The following is a 15,630-nucleotide window of genomic DNA, read 5'->3' as shown; positions in this document are numbered from 1 at the left end:
GTGCTGTACTGCAACTAGCGTTAACGGTGCAGACAGCGACACCTGCTGGAGCATTAGCTTTCCCTCATACCAAATGATGTTCAGCAGACAAAAATGGAACACCTGCTCTACATCCACTAGGTCAATTTGATTTGCCTAGGAAAATTATGCAAAAAAACAAAAAACAAAAAAACAAACATGCATTGAAGGATCAGCTCCCCACAAAACAAATCAAACAATCATGTGATAGGATTATGATAGAAAGCCCCAGCAGTGCAACTAAATGGAGCATATGTGCATACATGTCCAGGATGTTACTTAATATAGTTGCAATGTATTTTAAATAAGTACATAAGAGACCATAATACAGATCTAAAGGTAAAACAAAAAATACAGCTAAAACATGAGTTACAACTTAGTCTTTATTTGTTAATAACTTAAAAAGGGAAATTCAAATATAAAAGTTGTAGACATTTACAACAATTCAAGCTTTCAACAGTATAGTATCGGGCACCAGAGGAATCATTCATTAAAACCTTCTAAGATACTCAACTCCTCACATGAAACAATCAAAATCATACGTGAAAAATGTGTAAACCCCAAACCTTAAGCCTCCCTTTGTACCTAAAAGTAAAAGGCCACTGCCAAAAGTTTTCTCATGATGTATTTTTTGTTCATATCTTGTCCATCTCCAGTTTTTCTCAGTCCCTTTTGGCTTGCTTCTCCCTGCGTTTCTGCCTCGTCTCAGACAATATTTTGAGTAGTGACAGTAAAATAGGTACACACATTGGCAAAAAGAGAGGTATGTAGATAGCAAACTTCTGGTCATCGGGGAAGTAAAGGAGGTGGAGGAGCGAAGGGTCGAAAAACGCTCTCTCTGATGCCAAGATGGCCTCTTTACTGTACTGCAGTGCAAAGCCAAGATTTCCAGCCTCCAACTCAGCCACAGCCAGCTGCAGAGATGTGACAGCATTGGACACCTGCAATCACAGGTTAGATACAACTGATCAGTCAGACCTTACTAATTTTTTTTAGTGTATATTTAAACACCAGTGTTTTAAAATTACCAACAGAACTGAAACAACTGAAGGGGTCTGAATATTTTCTGAAGCCATATAGAGCTTTTATACCAAAGTGTTTAAGATTTTCCTTAAAGTGGGGCTTCGGAGCCTCAGACCAGTAGTTAATGGACATCAGTGACTGCAGTTAATGCATTAATGCAGCTGTGTGTGCAGAGTACCTGTACAGCAATGTTGTCATTGATAACGATGTTGCCTATCTGGTCCAGCAGCTGTGCCAGTGAGGTGATCGTGGTGGTTGCTGTTGCAACATTTTCCACACTTCGACTCCACATGAGGCGGTCCAATTCCCAGTCTGCTAGTCCTGCAGTGCCACATGGTGCTACCAGGAAGCCAGGGGGAGGGGAAGATGACTGCACACCCAGTAACAGTCTGACAAGACACAGAAAAGAAGATTATCTCAATGTCCAGGGAAAAAGGAAAAACTGCGGTGCCCTAGGTGTCCACTTACCGAAGCTGTGCGAGAAAGACTCCCATGACTTTAGCCATGTTAATGTTGACGTCAACAGGCAGCTCAGCCTCTGCTCCATAAAAACTATTAACATTATAAACCTATAAAACCAAAGACCAAGATATTTTGTTTTAAATTAGTATCCAATACAGCATGTCTTTTTTTACTTAGCTACTACATTACTCACACCACATGTTCTTAACAATGATCTATATTAATTCAGAATATTTAGACTACTGTTATAGCCCTTAAGATTATCTCACCATTATCCCACCCCACCGTGGAGAGTGAAACGCATTAGAAGCTACTTCTTGTTTTTTGTGGTCATGGATGTAAAGGGGTGAATGGTGAGCATCTGGGACGTACAGCAGAAAATTCAGCACTGGGTTGGAAGATGCAGCATTTGATCCTTGAAATCAAATGAAAAACAACAGTTACACACCAGAACAAACTACGACATGTTTGTCCTCTTGGCAAACATTTAACGAACATTCAGTGTGATTTTTCTTTTACCGAGTCGTGCCTCCACAGGGTTGATGACATGTGCGAGGCTGTCTGAGTTGAGTGTGTAGGCGCCCCGGCTGCTGTCAAATCGTGGGTTCACACCAAGCATGGCATAGTATAAGGTCTGTAATGCAAATACATGGATTAACATACAGTAGCTGAACATACTGTCACCAAGATATTGGTGCTGCAGATGCATACATATGCATATATGGTACCTGAGAGTCAATGCTAAAGTTTGCCACAGGAGCCAATTTTGTAAGAAGTGGTTGGATGTAAGTCTGTACAGCACCCTCTATGTCCCAGTGAAGCCGGTGGGACTTTGGGTCAGGGTTCAACAGACTGAATGTTATCTCATAACCTGAAGAGATAGATAAGAAAAAGCAGACAACAGAAATAAAGTGATCACATAGCTGACAGAAACATAACTGAAGTTGGACTGTTTATGGCTGTGCTGAAACAAATACCAACCTGGGCTGGATTTAAAGGCTCTCATACTGTCAGCCATGCTCTCTTTGGTTCCAGGGCTGAGACGGACTCTGTCGCTGAGGGCAGCAATGATATCAGAGTGGCTAAAAGACATCACCTGCAGCACCTGCTTGAGCTGAGGGTCTAGGTGAGCCAGCAGTTGCTCGAGTGTCCTTACCGCTCTCATCTGTGCACCAATACGAAGGAAGGCTGTTCGTCGCTGACCGATGTAAACATCCACATCCTGAGAAGCGTGAAGGTACGTGTCTTATATTTTATTTATCCAAAGTGATAAAAATTAATCATAATTTTGTGTAAAAACTATACAGAAGGTGCGGTAATTATAACATTAGCAGTTAGACACTACACAGTAATGATTCTACATGAAACGTAGCTCAAAAAAGCCAATTCCATGATTCATCAAACTACACAGAAAATTTAATTAACCCTTTAAGCACATAACTACTGACAAGAGTTAAGTAGAAAACCCCAGAAAAGGGTTAACAACAAATGATCATCTTTAAACCTGGATGTAAATGAATTTGAGAATTTTTAACCTGAGCCAGCAGTGAAGATGACTCTGGGATCACATAGACAACCAAAGAGCCACATGGACTTTCACTGAGCATGTGCAGAGACAGATCTGCCTCTAAAGAAAAAAAACATGAAACAGAAAAATTACTACCTGTGGTCACACAGAAAAATGTGTCTAAAGAGGTGAAAGCTGCTCATGACGGACAGACATTATCTCACCAGCAGCAGTGGGTTTGTTCAGGGCATCTTCCTCCATGACTGTAGCTGTGCGGTACCTTGTCTCATACCTGTATCTCAAAGCTGTGTCCTCTAAAATGAAAGAAATATTAGTTAACTATTACTCTGAATTTTCCTATTGTGTAACTAATAGCACAGACGGCAGTAATAAATCACCATCTACTGTGTGTTCCTCATCCTGTGTCTGTGTCAGCGGGACCTTCTTCTGCTGCTCCGGTGTCACGGTTCCACGTGCAAACACAACCTCCACATCTGCACTCAACTGCAGCTGCAAAAGCAGAAATAAAAAGAGGGCCATTTAAAAGGTCCACGTGTATTACACACAGAAGATACATGAGTCAAAGTTAATAAAAGCAAAGACAAACCTGCATATAAGCCAACTCTTTTATCTGACTGACAGGCAACCAGGCACGGTATGTTTCAGTAGTTCGCCACCACAGTGGTACTCCAACAATGATGACCACGGCTGCTATGGCCAGAGCAGCAAGCTGGCCTCGCCTACGGTCTGTGAGACACACAAAGACAGACAGATGTGTCCAAGGGCATTAGTGTTTGTTGAATAGGTGTGTAAAGGTGTCAGTAGGGTTGTGACTACAGATAATCTTCCTCAATACTCAAAACACTGATCAGCAAAGAACAGAGTTTATTTTACACACTGACCATCTCAAACCCAGCAGGACACCTCACTGGGTAACTATTCTAATTTTACATTCATAATTTCATCTCAAAGAAGTTTGGTACTGCATTTAGGTTAATCTGGCTGTAAAATGGCAAACCTACTGACATGCAAACACAGCTAGTGTCAAAGATAAAACATTTAATTGACCAAAATACAGACCTGTTTTCATTTTAAAGCTAGAGAAACACAGGGAACTCGTAATAGGCGTTGTTGTATTTCAGTGTAGGTTAAAAAAATGAATATTAAAAACAAAAAAATATATGGCAGCAGAAAAGAGCTGATGTGATAGCAGTGTCCTGGTGATAATATAAAAGCATCAACTGCTGGTGCGGTTAGCTAGCAGTTAGCAGTTAGCAGCTAGCTTCACAAACGTCCCTGTTGCTGCGGTAGCTACGACTATTGTACTGCTATATATACTCCAACAAACTGCTGTAACATGCTGTTAATGCTGACTTCTTATAAGAAGGTAATGATTTATACAGAATTCAGGTTTGACTTTACTCACCTACTTCCGTGGTAACCATGTCTGTCAATGAACTGGGCTGGGTGCGTTAGATAACAGGACACGCTCAGACGTAAGTCACATGACCGGCATAAAAACAAATGCTACAAAATAAACTATTTACATGGCTGCGAAAACAACATCAAGTTGTGGTGCAGATACAAAGAAACAATCGCAGTGTGAATCTATCTATGCAGTAGAAACAATACTATGATGTACACTCCTCTGACCCCAGCAAGCCCGAGAAGACGAGTCACTTGGTTTGAGGTGCAGTGAGCAGCCAGCCGTCGGCCTTCCGGGTGAGAATATTCAACGCTCAAACACGCATGTTTTGTCAACCAGCGCCCCATGTGGTGGCGTCAAAGTTGGCTGGCAACATTAATATTATTTAAGTTAAAATCCCAAATGTAATTGATTCTTAATATTTAAATACAATGAGTGATCAGAAAAATAAACAAATCCACACTGTTTGCTATGGCAATAGAGCTGTTTGGATTACATACAAGAGACTTGATGATGATGATGACACGTTGGTCTGTCTTATATTGAAGAGCGTTTCTGTTTTTTTGTGCAATGTGCTTATATACGTGAAGCAGGAGAAATGTTACAGTACAGTGCAACCTGAGACACCTCAGAAATAGGCCTTTATCACAGCAGAAAGACTTTTCTGGTTTCTACTTTGTTGTAACTCATACATATAATTGCATAATCAATATGTTGAAATATTGACAAACTACTATAAAATATAACACTATATCACACTCAAGTATTACATTTGAAAGAAACATAGTTGTGTAGTAGTAGTAGTGTAGAAAATACTTCATAGCATCAGAACCCATAGGCTACTTTTAAAAAAATGCATTGAAAAGTATTTATCCAGAGGGAGCTCATTAAAGCATTGCTGTTTTTCAGGAACATGCTGTGGATTCATCATAGCTGGTGCTCATTCAAATCTTACTGTTAAATAGAAAAGAGCTTCTCCTTCCTGTGACTTCACATTTCTCCGTCAACTGCACAATATCTTGTTACCACATGGGAAGATCTTTCAATAAATCTGATTTATAAGGCGACATTTTAAACAGATTATGCCTTTAACAAATACAAATGAGCTTTTCTGCCTTATTTGGCAATTGGAAGATCACTGTAAAAACAGACCACAAAGGTGTTACGCTCAAAATAGTTTTTCAACACTAAGCCGCATGTAGCCACATGTAGTGGTTTTTTCAGCTTCTATGCACAGCAGTACTGGTTATAATGGTGACATTTGTGACTTATTGTCTCTTACAAGGTGTGATAACAGAAAAAAATATATGGTGCTATGGTAATGAGGCTATATAATGTGGTATTTGAGGACCACTGCATGAGTGTTCACGGTACAAATTAAAAAGGATTACAGTACAAAATTGCAATCAAACAAAAAGCAGTAATGTCACACATGATGATCTTCACTAATTTTTATTATATTTTAGTGCATTTTTCTCCACTATTTGATACACCAATGCTTTAAGAACAATATTAACATCACAGACATCAAAGTATTTTAACACAGCAGTGACTGCTTCCCCTGCAGCTAACCCCACATTGGTCCACTTTATGAGTATGTCAATAAAAACCAACTTCTCTCCTGTGGGGCAAGCTGGGAGAATCAGGATGGGAGAGAGGTGACACACACACACACACAAGCATTACATAATATTGACCACATAACTGAATAACATTGATTACTGTATGTAATTTAAAGCTAATGTTATACTGAGAACAGACATGTGAGAACAAAAAGGTTAGGATGAACCATTATTATGAACCTGGTGTGTACTGGTCTGTAACCAGTGTCTTTAGACTTTCTGATCTACACTTATGGACAATCGCGCAAATATGAAATCAATCTGAAAAGTCAGCGTTTTCACACTGCTTGCATTGTTCATTAATAGATGTTCTGATGCCACAAATAAGTGGTTGGTCCCACTGTCAGGGTGGAGGTTAGTATAGCAACACTGTGTTCTGACAGAAGCAAAACACCGACACACATGCACTGAACTGGCCTGCTGGAGAGCGGCTCCAAATTTTTCATGTGTTGGAGAAAGCAGTAGCTGTAGACAGGTGCAGTTATGAGGAGACGGGAACTGGATACTATCTTGATCTATTGCTGCAACCTCTAATGTCCTATCTCTGAGTCCAGTAACTTCAAGACAGCCAGACTTTAAATAAAGTAGTTGTCCACTTTAGTCATAAATTGTCTCAAAACTGTTTTGACTGTTTGATCAAATAGTACAAGAAAAAAAACAAGCCTGTTCCCTTTAATATAGTTTTCACATTATGTTTTTAACACATATCTAATAATTTTTTCATTTTATTAACCAACAACTCTAAAGTACAGTAGACAGCACAGGCCTGTGATCAATGGAGGAGTGAGGCAGAATAGCAGAGCAGATTTAAGACTATAACTAGACCACAGCAGTATGTGGTACTTCGATGCCTAGTAGGCGTGATTAGCCACATAGAGGGATTTTGCTGCAGCACTGCCACTTCCAGAAGACACATACTTGCCAAGAGCAGCCAGACCATTTGCCTGGAAAGGAGATAGAAAGACAAATAAACAACAAGGCATGAATGGAGTTCTGATTTTGGTTTACTCCACAAGGATGTGACTGTAACTGCTGTCCACTCAGGATTTTGTCTGACCTCAGCACGTTTGATGAACTCCTCGGTGGCAGCCTTCTCGTTGTCCAGCTCTCCTCTCCATGCGTTCAGGGCAGAGGCCTGCAGAGCACGTCCATAGGAGAAAGTCAGGGCCCAGGGCCTTGGGAGTGGGCAGTTGTTCATGGCATTCAGATTTACACTGGCCTCCTCTTCAGACTGGCCACCTGACAGGAAGGTCACTCCTGAGAGAAAAAACAGAAATAAGTAAATACTCTCAACATGATACAAAGTTATATATATTTGCCAGGGTTTCTTTGAGAATATGTTTTCAAGGAAAAAAATGCAAGTAACTTTTAAATGGTAACTTTTGTGCATCAGTGTGTGTCTGACCTGGGACAGCAGGAGGTACAGTGCGGCGCAGAGCAGTGACAGTAGCCATGGCGATTTCCTCACTGCTGTACTTGGTGGGGCAGGAGTGTCCAGCTGTGACCATGTTGGGTTTCAGCAGTGTCCCTTCCAGGTACACATGGTGGTCTGACAGAGCCTTGTACACTGCAGCTAGCACCTACAGCAGCAGGGGATAGATGCACATACTGTATGCCAAAAGACTGCAGGACGAATGTCACTAACATGCAGCAAAATATAAACTTCACAGTGATTTGTGTTGTATGTTCCTCAGTAAATTACCTTCTCAGTGACATACTGGCACCTCTTCAGGTCATGGTCTCCATCAGGGAGGATCTCAGGCTCCACAATGGGAACAATACCATTCTAGGAGACATTACCCAGTATAAGCTCCAGGCACACTCATTCTTATAGCTACACTTCCAGGGTATGTAACAGCAAAAGACAGCGCTCTCAATTGCACACATTTTCTCACTAGTCATGCTGCTGATTTTCTGATATTCAAGTTTGAACTGTGTTTGGGTGGAGGGTGTGTTTTAAGAAACTCAAAATATCTTTATCCCAATTAAATGACATGCTCTGTAACCTCACACTAACCTGTTGGCAGATACTAGCATATCTGGCCAGTACATTAGCATTCTCAAGGATAGCCAGATGGGATGGTGTGGTCTCACTGATCTTCAGCACACAGCGCCACTTGGCAAAGTCTGCACCGTCCTTCTTGTACTGCGCACAGCGCTCAGACAGCCCGTCCAGACCTTCACACAAGACACATACACAGAACCATCCATAAATAATACAGCTGCAGTGTTTCTGGGGTTGTCAGAATGTCTTTCTAATGCCTCCTACCCTGAGTGGTGGTCTCTCCATTTGTTCCAGCCAGAGGAACAACACCTTTGTCCACCTGTAAAGAGGTAAAAAGAAAAAGTTTTAAGCAATGATATGAGATTACACTTAAATGTCTCAAATTCTTAAGTGCAGCATCTTTGATTGAAACCATAGTTGGTATTAGATACGTATCTTAAGCATCCAATATAAAATCCATTAAATGTAACTAGTACAGCTAAACCAACTTTACTGAACAGACAAAATGAAAGCTCTGTGCCTTGTCCCAGGTGAGTAAGTGTCTAAACATACTCACAGTAAATTTGTGTGATGATGTGGTAACGATAACTGAAACACTTGGATACTGTTGGATAATCCAAACACTGTGGGGTCATTCAGCGCCAAAGCTAACAGCAACCAAATAAGGCTCCCAGACTCAACTTTATAGCTTAGGGAGACTGAGGTTAGGAGTGACACACTATGCAAACAAATAGTCAGTAACTGAAATTAGATAATGGTTAAAATATGTAAATGGACTGTTGTGCAAAAAAATGAAAAATGGGCATTATTGCTCCTGAAGATGAAAATGCTTATTTAAAGTAAGGGTTCAGCCCAATATCTCACAATTAAAGAGGCTTACTTGGGAGGTTTAACTATGACAGAACAGGGTGGCTGCAACATTAAGTTCAGTGTACCTTAATTCCAACAACGATGCCGCGGTCTTTGATGAGCTTGGCGAAGGGGGTGCCATCGTCTGTGTTCTGGTAGAGGGTTTCATGGAAGAAGATGACCCCTCCAATACAGCTGTCGATGCGCTGGTCGGCTGTGAAGAGTAGCTGGCGGTAGCGACGCCTGTTCTCCTCTGTGTTTTCAACCCCAATGGGGTTCAAACGTTTCGCCATGCTGCCTGTGGATCACCCACACACACTTATTCATATACACTGCTTGCAAGTTTTGTGATAATTTGGGTCATTTATGAGAGCTTATGTATAAAACCATCATTTTTATAAGGCTAGAACATACACTGAACAATACTGCTCAAGACCATTAACTGTGGTTTAAACTGATGTCTATTTCTATTCTTCGATAATAAATGTATATATTTTTGGGGCTTTTTAAATTTGTACTATGGTTCTTTTGTCTTCTTTATTAACCCCGAAGGTACTATCCATCCCTCTCTCTTTTTAGCTCTGTATCTATCGATCTACAATGCTGTCTCTCATTTTTGCTGCAACCCACACACATGCATACCGGTGGACTCATCGGCGGCGAGGATGCCTTTTCCTGGAGCTACTATCCTTTGAGCAATATCCTGCAGCTCCTTCTTCTGCTCAGGAGTCAGTGCGGGATACTGGTGAGTCATGATGGCTGGCAGAGAGACAGAGAGAGTGGTATGGAGAGGTCAAATTATTTCACGGTGTGTTGACCTGGATGACTGCCCAGCACCGGCTTCAATGGATGTCCATGTATTGTCAACAGCACTAAGCTCTTCTCAGTGAGGATTGGGGGAGGGGGTGGGTGGAAACGACAAAACTGCCTACAAGATGACAATTAAAGTCACACAAGCCAAGGACGCATGTGATGAAACCAAAGGCTGTAAGCAGATGATATGTAGTACTAAAGCTTCTTTACCACCAGTCATACCATCTGAGATTTAATATGATTATGTTACCTCAGAGGATACATTTCTCTATGATGTGTTGTCTGGTCTCAGTCATATAGAAACAATTATTGTACATTGACAAGCTCTGTAATGTATCAGTATGTTTCTAAAACAGATTATATTCCTTCCTATTTCCTTCTTCACTCTGCTGTAAATAAGCAATTGCATAACCCTCCCCTACCCACCCCATCTGAACCACAGAAGACATAGTGAGGGATTATGTAACAGCACTCCTATATACACTGCTGCCAGTCCTCATTAAAGCTGCAGGACTGAATGCAGCACAGCTCGTTGGTCTCTGCTCAGCAACATTGGCTCCCCCCGTTTCCTCCTGCCATTATATCCTTTTTTGTGCACTGCCCGTATACCTTTAATTTATTTGCTTTAATACATGCTTTTTTTATAACCAATTGTAATGTCACTTAAACCACAGTGAGAAATGCAGCTGCTTTTTGACAGCAAACACTATCAACTGAATGGATACAAGAACAGTCAGGTTTTGGAAATGACCATTTTCACATGTCCCTAGAACGCATCACTCCCACTAATATGGACCTGCTAGGGAAAAGCAGTGACTTCACTGGTTGCTAAGCTGCACTCAGCTAATGACACCATTATAGCTGCATTCAACTTCCAAAATCCACTAGTATATGTCATAAGACTGGATCATTACTATGTATGATTGGTGGGTTTAGTGACAAGCAGAGGTTAGATCTAATCTGCTGTGTATGGAGGTCTTTGCTGCACCTAGATTTGTTGCCCTAAAAGGATAAACAGCGAGATACAAACACCTACATTTGCCATCATGGCCTGAGCACAATGAAACACAAAAGACTAGGTTAATCTAGACTGAATTCAAACTACCATTTTACAAGATTTATCACCCAAGAAGAAGAAATCTTAGTATGAGGCCAAAAGCAACATTTAAAACAAACTATATTAGCTTTTACCTTCTACAGCATGCAAAAGGGTTTCTAGATAATATAAAGCTATGGTGAATGGTTCAACCAGGAAAAGAGACCTATTATGGTACAAAAAAAAAACATATATTTACACAATAAACTCACATGATTGCTTAATTCCCATCTGAGACAGGCTTGCTGTGGTAGGAATCTGCCTGATATACCCTGTATCCTCTGTTAATCCCCAGCTTAAAGCTATGAGATAACATAGAACTCATAATAAAAAGAGGCCAGGCCTGCAGGGTACAATACCTCCCTGAGGGTAAAACTTAGATCAGTAATATAAACTGCACCCAGACCTCTCCAGTGAATAAAAGAAAGTATTTACATTTGATTAGGGCCAACCTAAGGGCAATGGTATGATGCGTGGGACTTCAGTGGATTTTCTGTGTGCACAGCCCTGATCCACTGTCGGCCAGACAAAACCCATGCTCAGCAAATATCTTTTGTGAAGCATCTACGTGTTTCCACAATACATTTGCATTGACTTCAGGCCTATTCTAGTTGGGTTTCCACTGAGAAAACATTGCAAAATATTTTTCAAGACAACGTCAAATCTTTATTTTACGCAATGTTGGGTCAAACACAGTGGACCTTTTATATCATCTGACAACATAAAGAAAGGCCCTTCAAGGACAATACCTCACAGCGTGCATGTGATCAGTCTCTGACACATGATCACTCCAGAGCAGGTTTAGTGGCAACACATCGTTTAACGTCACACACTGTTTAAAACATTTATATTTTACCACAATGCAGCAATCTACTTCTAAACACTGTCATTTGGCTGACAAATCAAAACAAGATGGAGCAAACAAGACGACAGAACCAAAAAAATGATGTGATGTCATGACTAACTATCAACTATGAACAAAAAAAATAAATATTTGACCTGTTTAAAACATGAACTGTGAACGGGCAGTTCGTTGACAGCCTCAGTTTTCAAAATCAAAGAATGGCTTCTTTCTGGTCTCACTATTGTGAGCCACTATTCAACAGTTACAGTTAGGCCTAAACCTGAATATTGTCTGATTTATGGAAGAAAGATGGCTGAATATCAGATATATGAATCTCAACACTTATTCACACACCCAGGAGACTCAGATAACACTTTTTCTATTTTAATGTCTATTCCTTACACAGTATGTCACCAGGAAATGCTCTCCCTCCACAGGGAGCTTAAGAACAAAAACAACCTGAAGCTCCAGTTTATGCCACAGGCTCAATAATTATCACCCGATGCGGGTGTTAGTACCAGTGTTAATTTTGTTGACGAAGTATTTTCGTTATAATTTTCGTCAACGACAAGTTTTCACTGACGAAAATGAGACGTTAACTAAATAAAAATTAAGTGACGACGACGAAAACTAAATAAAAATATATTGACATTTTTGTTGACTAATAAAAATGAGATGAAAATGTGAGTGAGGTACGTTTTTGGAAAAGATCCAATCAGAATTAATCTTCTTAGACGCACACGCACATTTGAAAAGTAACTGATCCACCCAGTGACGCGGGATGCGCGAGTACACGACATCCTCATAGCCTACACTGGGTTTCTGTCTGACTTCAACTATAATGAAATGGAAACAGCTGGAGAAAACAAAGAGAAGATATATTGGTCAGTTTCACGTTTGATGCAATGGCATTACTGCTAAATACAGTTTTTCTTTTAAATATTTTAGAGTTGCACTTTAAAGAATGAAGAATGCAGGTTATAAGCAATGCATATCTAATTTTTGGTCTTTTATGGAAAGGCCATATTCCATATATATTTAATGAAACTTGTTTTTCATTGAATTTTAATTTAGAATATTTTGTATATTACGATAGTTTTACTAAATTACACTTAAATTAAACCCAATATATTTTAGTCGACTAAATCTACAGTAGTTTTAGTCGACTAAAACTAGACTAAAACTAAAACAAAGCAGATGACTAAAATATGACTAAAACTAAAATTGCATTTTAGTCAAAAGACTATGACTAAAACTAAATTAAAATCTGCTGTCAAAATTAACACTGCCACAGATGTGACAAACCAAAATCAGGGTTTACCACACTCAACTTTTTTTGTTGTTGTTTTGTTTTAGCAGGAACAGTACAAACGATCCAATCAAATGAGAAACACTGGGACTTAAAGGGTGAAGCTTTCTAGTTTAGAAGGATGAGCAGCCCATTAATGAAACACCATTTTAAATCCTGCATGTCCTGAAGGTCAGGCAAGCCTTCATCACAAGCCATTTAAGGCCTGCTGGGAACACTGTACACTGAAGCTGTGTGTTCGACTCCATTTTGGCAAGAAAATGGAGGACCTCCAGTTAAGGACATATTGGGTTAATGCCAAGATTTATTGACAGACCGGACTGCAGTCAGAGAAAAAAAATCATTATCCATTCAGTCTGATCACAGAGTTTAATTTTGTTGCAAGTTTGAAGAGGACAGTCTGGTCTAGTTTGAAGAAACAATTTTTTTTTAGATCCACATGAAAGAACCAGACCAAAAAAATAAATAACATTAAAACTATTGACTTTTTAAAGCACCATTTCCAATTTTGAATAAATTATTTTTCCTCTTATAATTACTATAGGATATTCATATTAATGTCAAATAAACAGGTGTCATCACTAGCAGAAGCAATCATTAAACTATAATACTGTGGGCTTATGTCATAATATTTTTTAAATTTGAATTAATCAAAATTATTATGTATATTTTTTCCTAGCTGCAGAAATCTTGTTGCAAAAATTCATCTTGCTGAAAAAATGTCACTTTGGCATGATTTGAAGTATCAAATCATTACTATGCACCACACTGGTGATAACATTTACCTGCCAGACAGCGTCATACAGTGTGAATCTCAATGGAATCCTTTCCATCAAAACAATATGAAATTTGAGAAATTTGTGAGAGATAGTAACCCCTGCTGGCTCTCTAGACTATGTAGTTGTCTTAACTCTCTCTCTCTCTCTCCACCTTGTCTCTCTATGCATTTCATTTGCGCCTGTTGCACAGTGGTCTGCATCAAGAAAGCAAACGTTTCTGCATTGCGACATCAAGATGTAACAGCCACCTCCCTAGGGTAGGATCATGCAGAACAACTTACAGCTGTGATCACTCTATGTTAAATAACATTCATTAAACATCAGAAACAGTTCAGAGCAATCAAGCAGTCAGCGCTCACAAATACATCTACACCCAGCTCAATCCAGTGTGAACACTGACTGGCTTTTTTGAAACAATATGAGATGACTGAAACTTATATACTATACTATAGTATTTATAAGGCTGCAGGCGGGGAGGCAGAGGGGGTAAACCTTATCTGATTTTTTACTGCCATGTTGGTATAATCCTCACCACGTACCTTGTTATTTTCTCTCCACAAACTTGAGGTTTAGAGGGATGTAATGGCTGCGGTGGGCCAGCACTAGTTAGAGGTAAAGAGCCTGATTGCTGTGCTGCATTTTGTTACTAGTCACCAGTGGAAAAAAAATTACTGTAAATCATAAAACCGTGATTACACCACTTTTGTTTAGCAAAAATACCAAAGAAATGAATGTCTCCAGTCTGTCTGATGTGATTTTTTTCTGGGTTTCACAGCCTTTTTTTGATGATATGTATCATCTTAAATTTGGGTGATGAGATAAAAAAAAAATTGTTATCCCCCCAAAAATATATTCAGTTTACTATATTGCAACACAAGAAAACTAAGCAAATATTTGCATTTTAGAAATAGAATTTGAGGCTTTTTGCTTTCAGTTGCTTAAACAGTGAGTAGTTGCTGATTTATGGTGATAATTTATGGCTTCTGCCAATTGGTGACTGCACTGGTCCTTACTGCAGCTTTACAGTGAATTAAACTATGTGTAATGCCTATAGATACAGGTTTCTTTTAATTAACTGTACATACTATACGCAGGTGTCTCCTCAGCCTGCACCGCCTTCCGTCACATCAGAGGTCTACGTGATCTGGCACAGATACACATCGACAGGAAACCACCTCACCACCTTCCTCTCTCATCAGACACCCGGACAAATCACCACCATTGATTTCAAAACCTATACATGAGACAGTGTTTCTAACGTTGTTTTGACTAGAAGCAGACAGACGGACAGCCTCTGCCCTGTTAACATTTATCCTTGAAGGTCATCATTTTGGCGCACTTCCTGTTGCGTATTTCAACGGAAGGCTGCAATACACAACCTCAAACTGAAATTTTAAAAAGGTGGAAGACTTTAATGGCTTTCTAACAAATTATACCAAAACCTGTCTGGCTACTAAAAGTACCGTTAGCTATTAATTAATGGCTAACTAGCTAGGAGGAAAATGCTCGCTGTTATAGGAAGAGCAGCCTCCTCGTCATCATCATTTTACTATTGTTTTATTTTTGCTCTAATGACGCGTGGTAAGTGTCTGAGGCTGTCAAAGCGACAAGTTGTCCCTACCTGCGGAGGATGTGGAGCGGACAGAGAACAGGTGAGCCGCGTGCGAAGGATGCGAGTCAGTCTCCTGGTTCTCTGCTGCAGAGCAACGTGACCCTTTACAAAGCCTCTAGCGGGGGCGGGGCTTAACACTGCGTCATGTGACGCGACAAACGATGCGCAGCTACAGCGCATGCGCCTCAGAGCATCATCGCTCATAAAATGTAGCATGAATCTGCAACTTTTTAGTTTAGCTGTTACCTCGCAAGTTGTTTTCTTT

The 15,630-nt window shown here is 40.0% G+C and overlaps 2 protein-coding genes across 2 annotated transcripts; both read right to left on the bottom strand.

Moving 5' to 3' along the window:
- Positions 1-383: 383 nt before the first annotated feature.
- Positions 384-4,660, bottom strand: pigs (phosphatidylinositol glycan anchor biosynthesis, class S). Its single transcript, XM_026328384.1, has 12 exons — positions 4,437-4,660; positions 3,618-3,757; positions 3,409-3,520; positions 3,235-3,324; positions 3,039-3,130; positions 2,485-2,725; positions 2,232-2,374; positions 2,023-2,137; positions 1,773-1,918; positions 1,510-1,610; positions 1,220-1,430; positions 384-959 (listed from the first exon to the last, which is right to left on the bottom strand). The coding sequence occupies exons 1-12, from the start codon at positions 4,453-4,455 to the stop codon at positions 681-683; spliced, it is 1,689 nt and encodes a 562-aa protein (XP_026184169.1). The 5' UTR covers positions 4,456-4,660; the 3' UTR covers positions 384-680.
- A 1,212-nt stretch (positions 4,661-5,872) lies between these two features.
- On the bottom strand, positions 5,873-15,490 carry aldocb (aldolase C, fructose-bisphosphate, b). The gene is made up of 9 exons (XM_026328284.1): positions 15,375-15,490; positions 9,555-9,671; positions 8,999-9,210; positions 8,328-8,382; positions 8,076-8,236; positions 7,761-7,844; positions 7,464-7,638; positions 7,116-7,315; positions 5,873-7,002 (listed from the first exon to the last, which is right to left on the bottom strand). Exons 2-9 carry the CDS (start codon positions 9,664-9,666, stop codon positions 6,910-6,912), a joined length of 1,092 nt encoding a protein of 363 aa, XP_026184069.1. The 5' UTR covers positions 9,667-9,671; positions 15,375-15,490; the 3' UTR covers positions 5,873-6,909.
- Between the last annotated feature and the right edge of the window lie 140 nt (positions 15,491-15,630).

This window comes from Mastacembelus armatus, chromosome 14 (assembly GCF_900324485.2).
Source record: "Mastacembelus armatus chromosome 14, fMasArm1.2, whole genome shotgun sequence".
In the NCBI taxonomy this organism is placed as follows: domain Eukaryota; kingdom Metazoa; phylum Chordata; class Actinopteri; order Synbranchiformes; family Mastacembelidae; genus Mastacembelus; species Mastacembelus armatus.
Note: the sequence above shows the minus strand (reverse complement) of the source record. Positions and strands in the feature narration are given on the sequence as shown.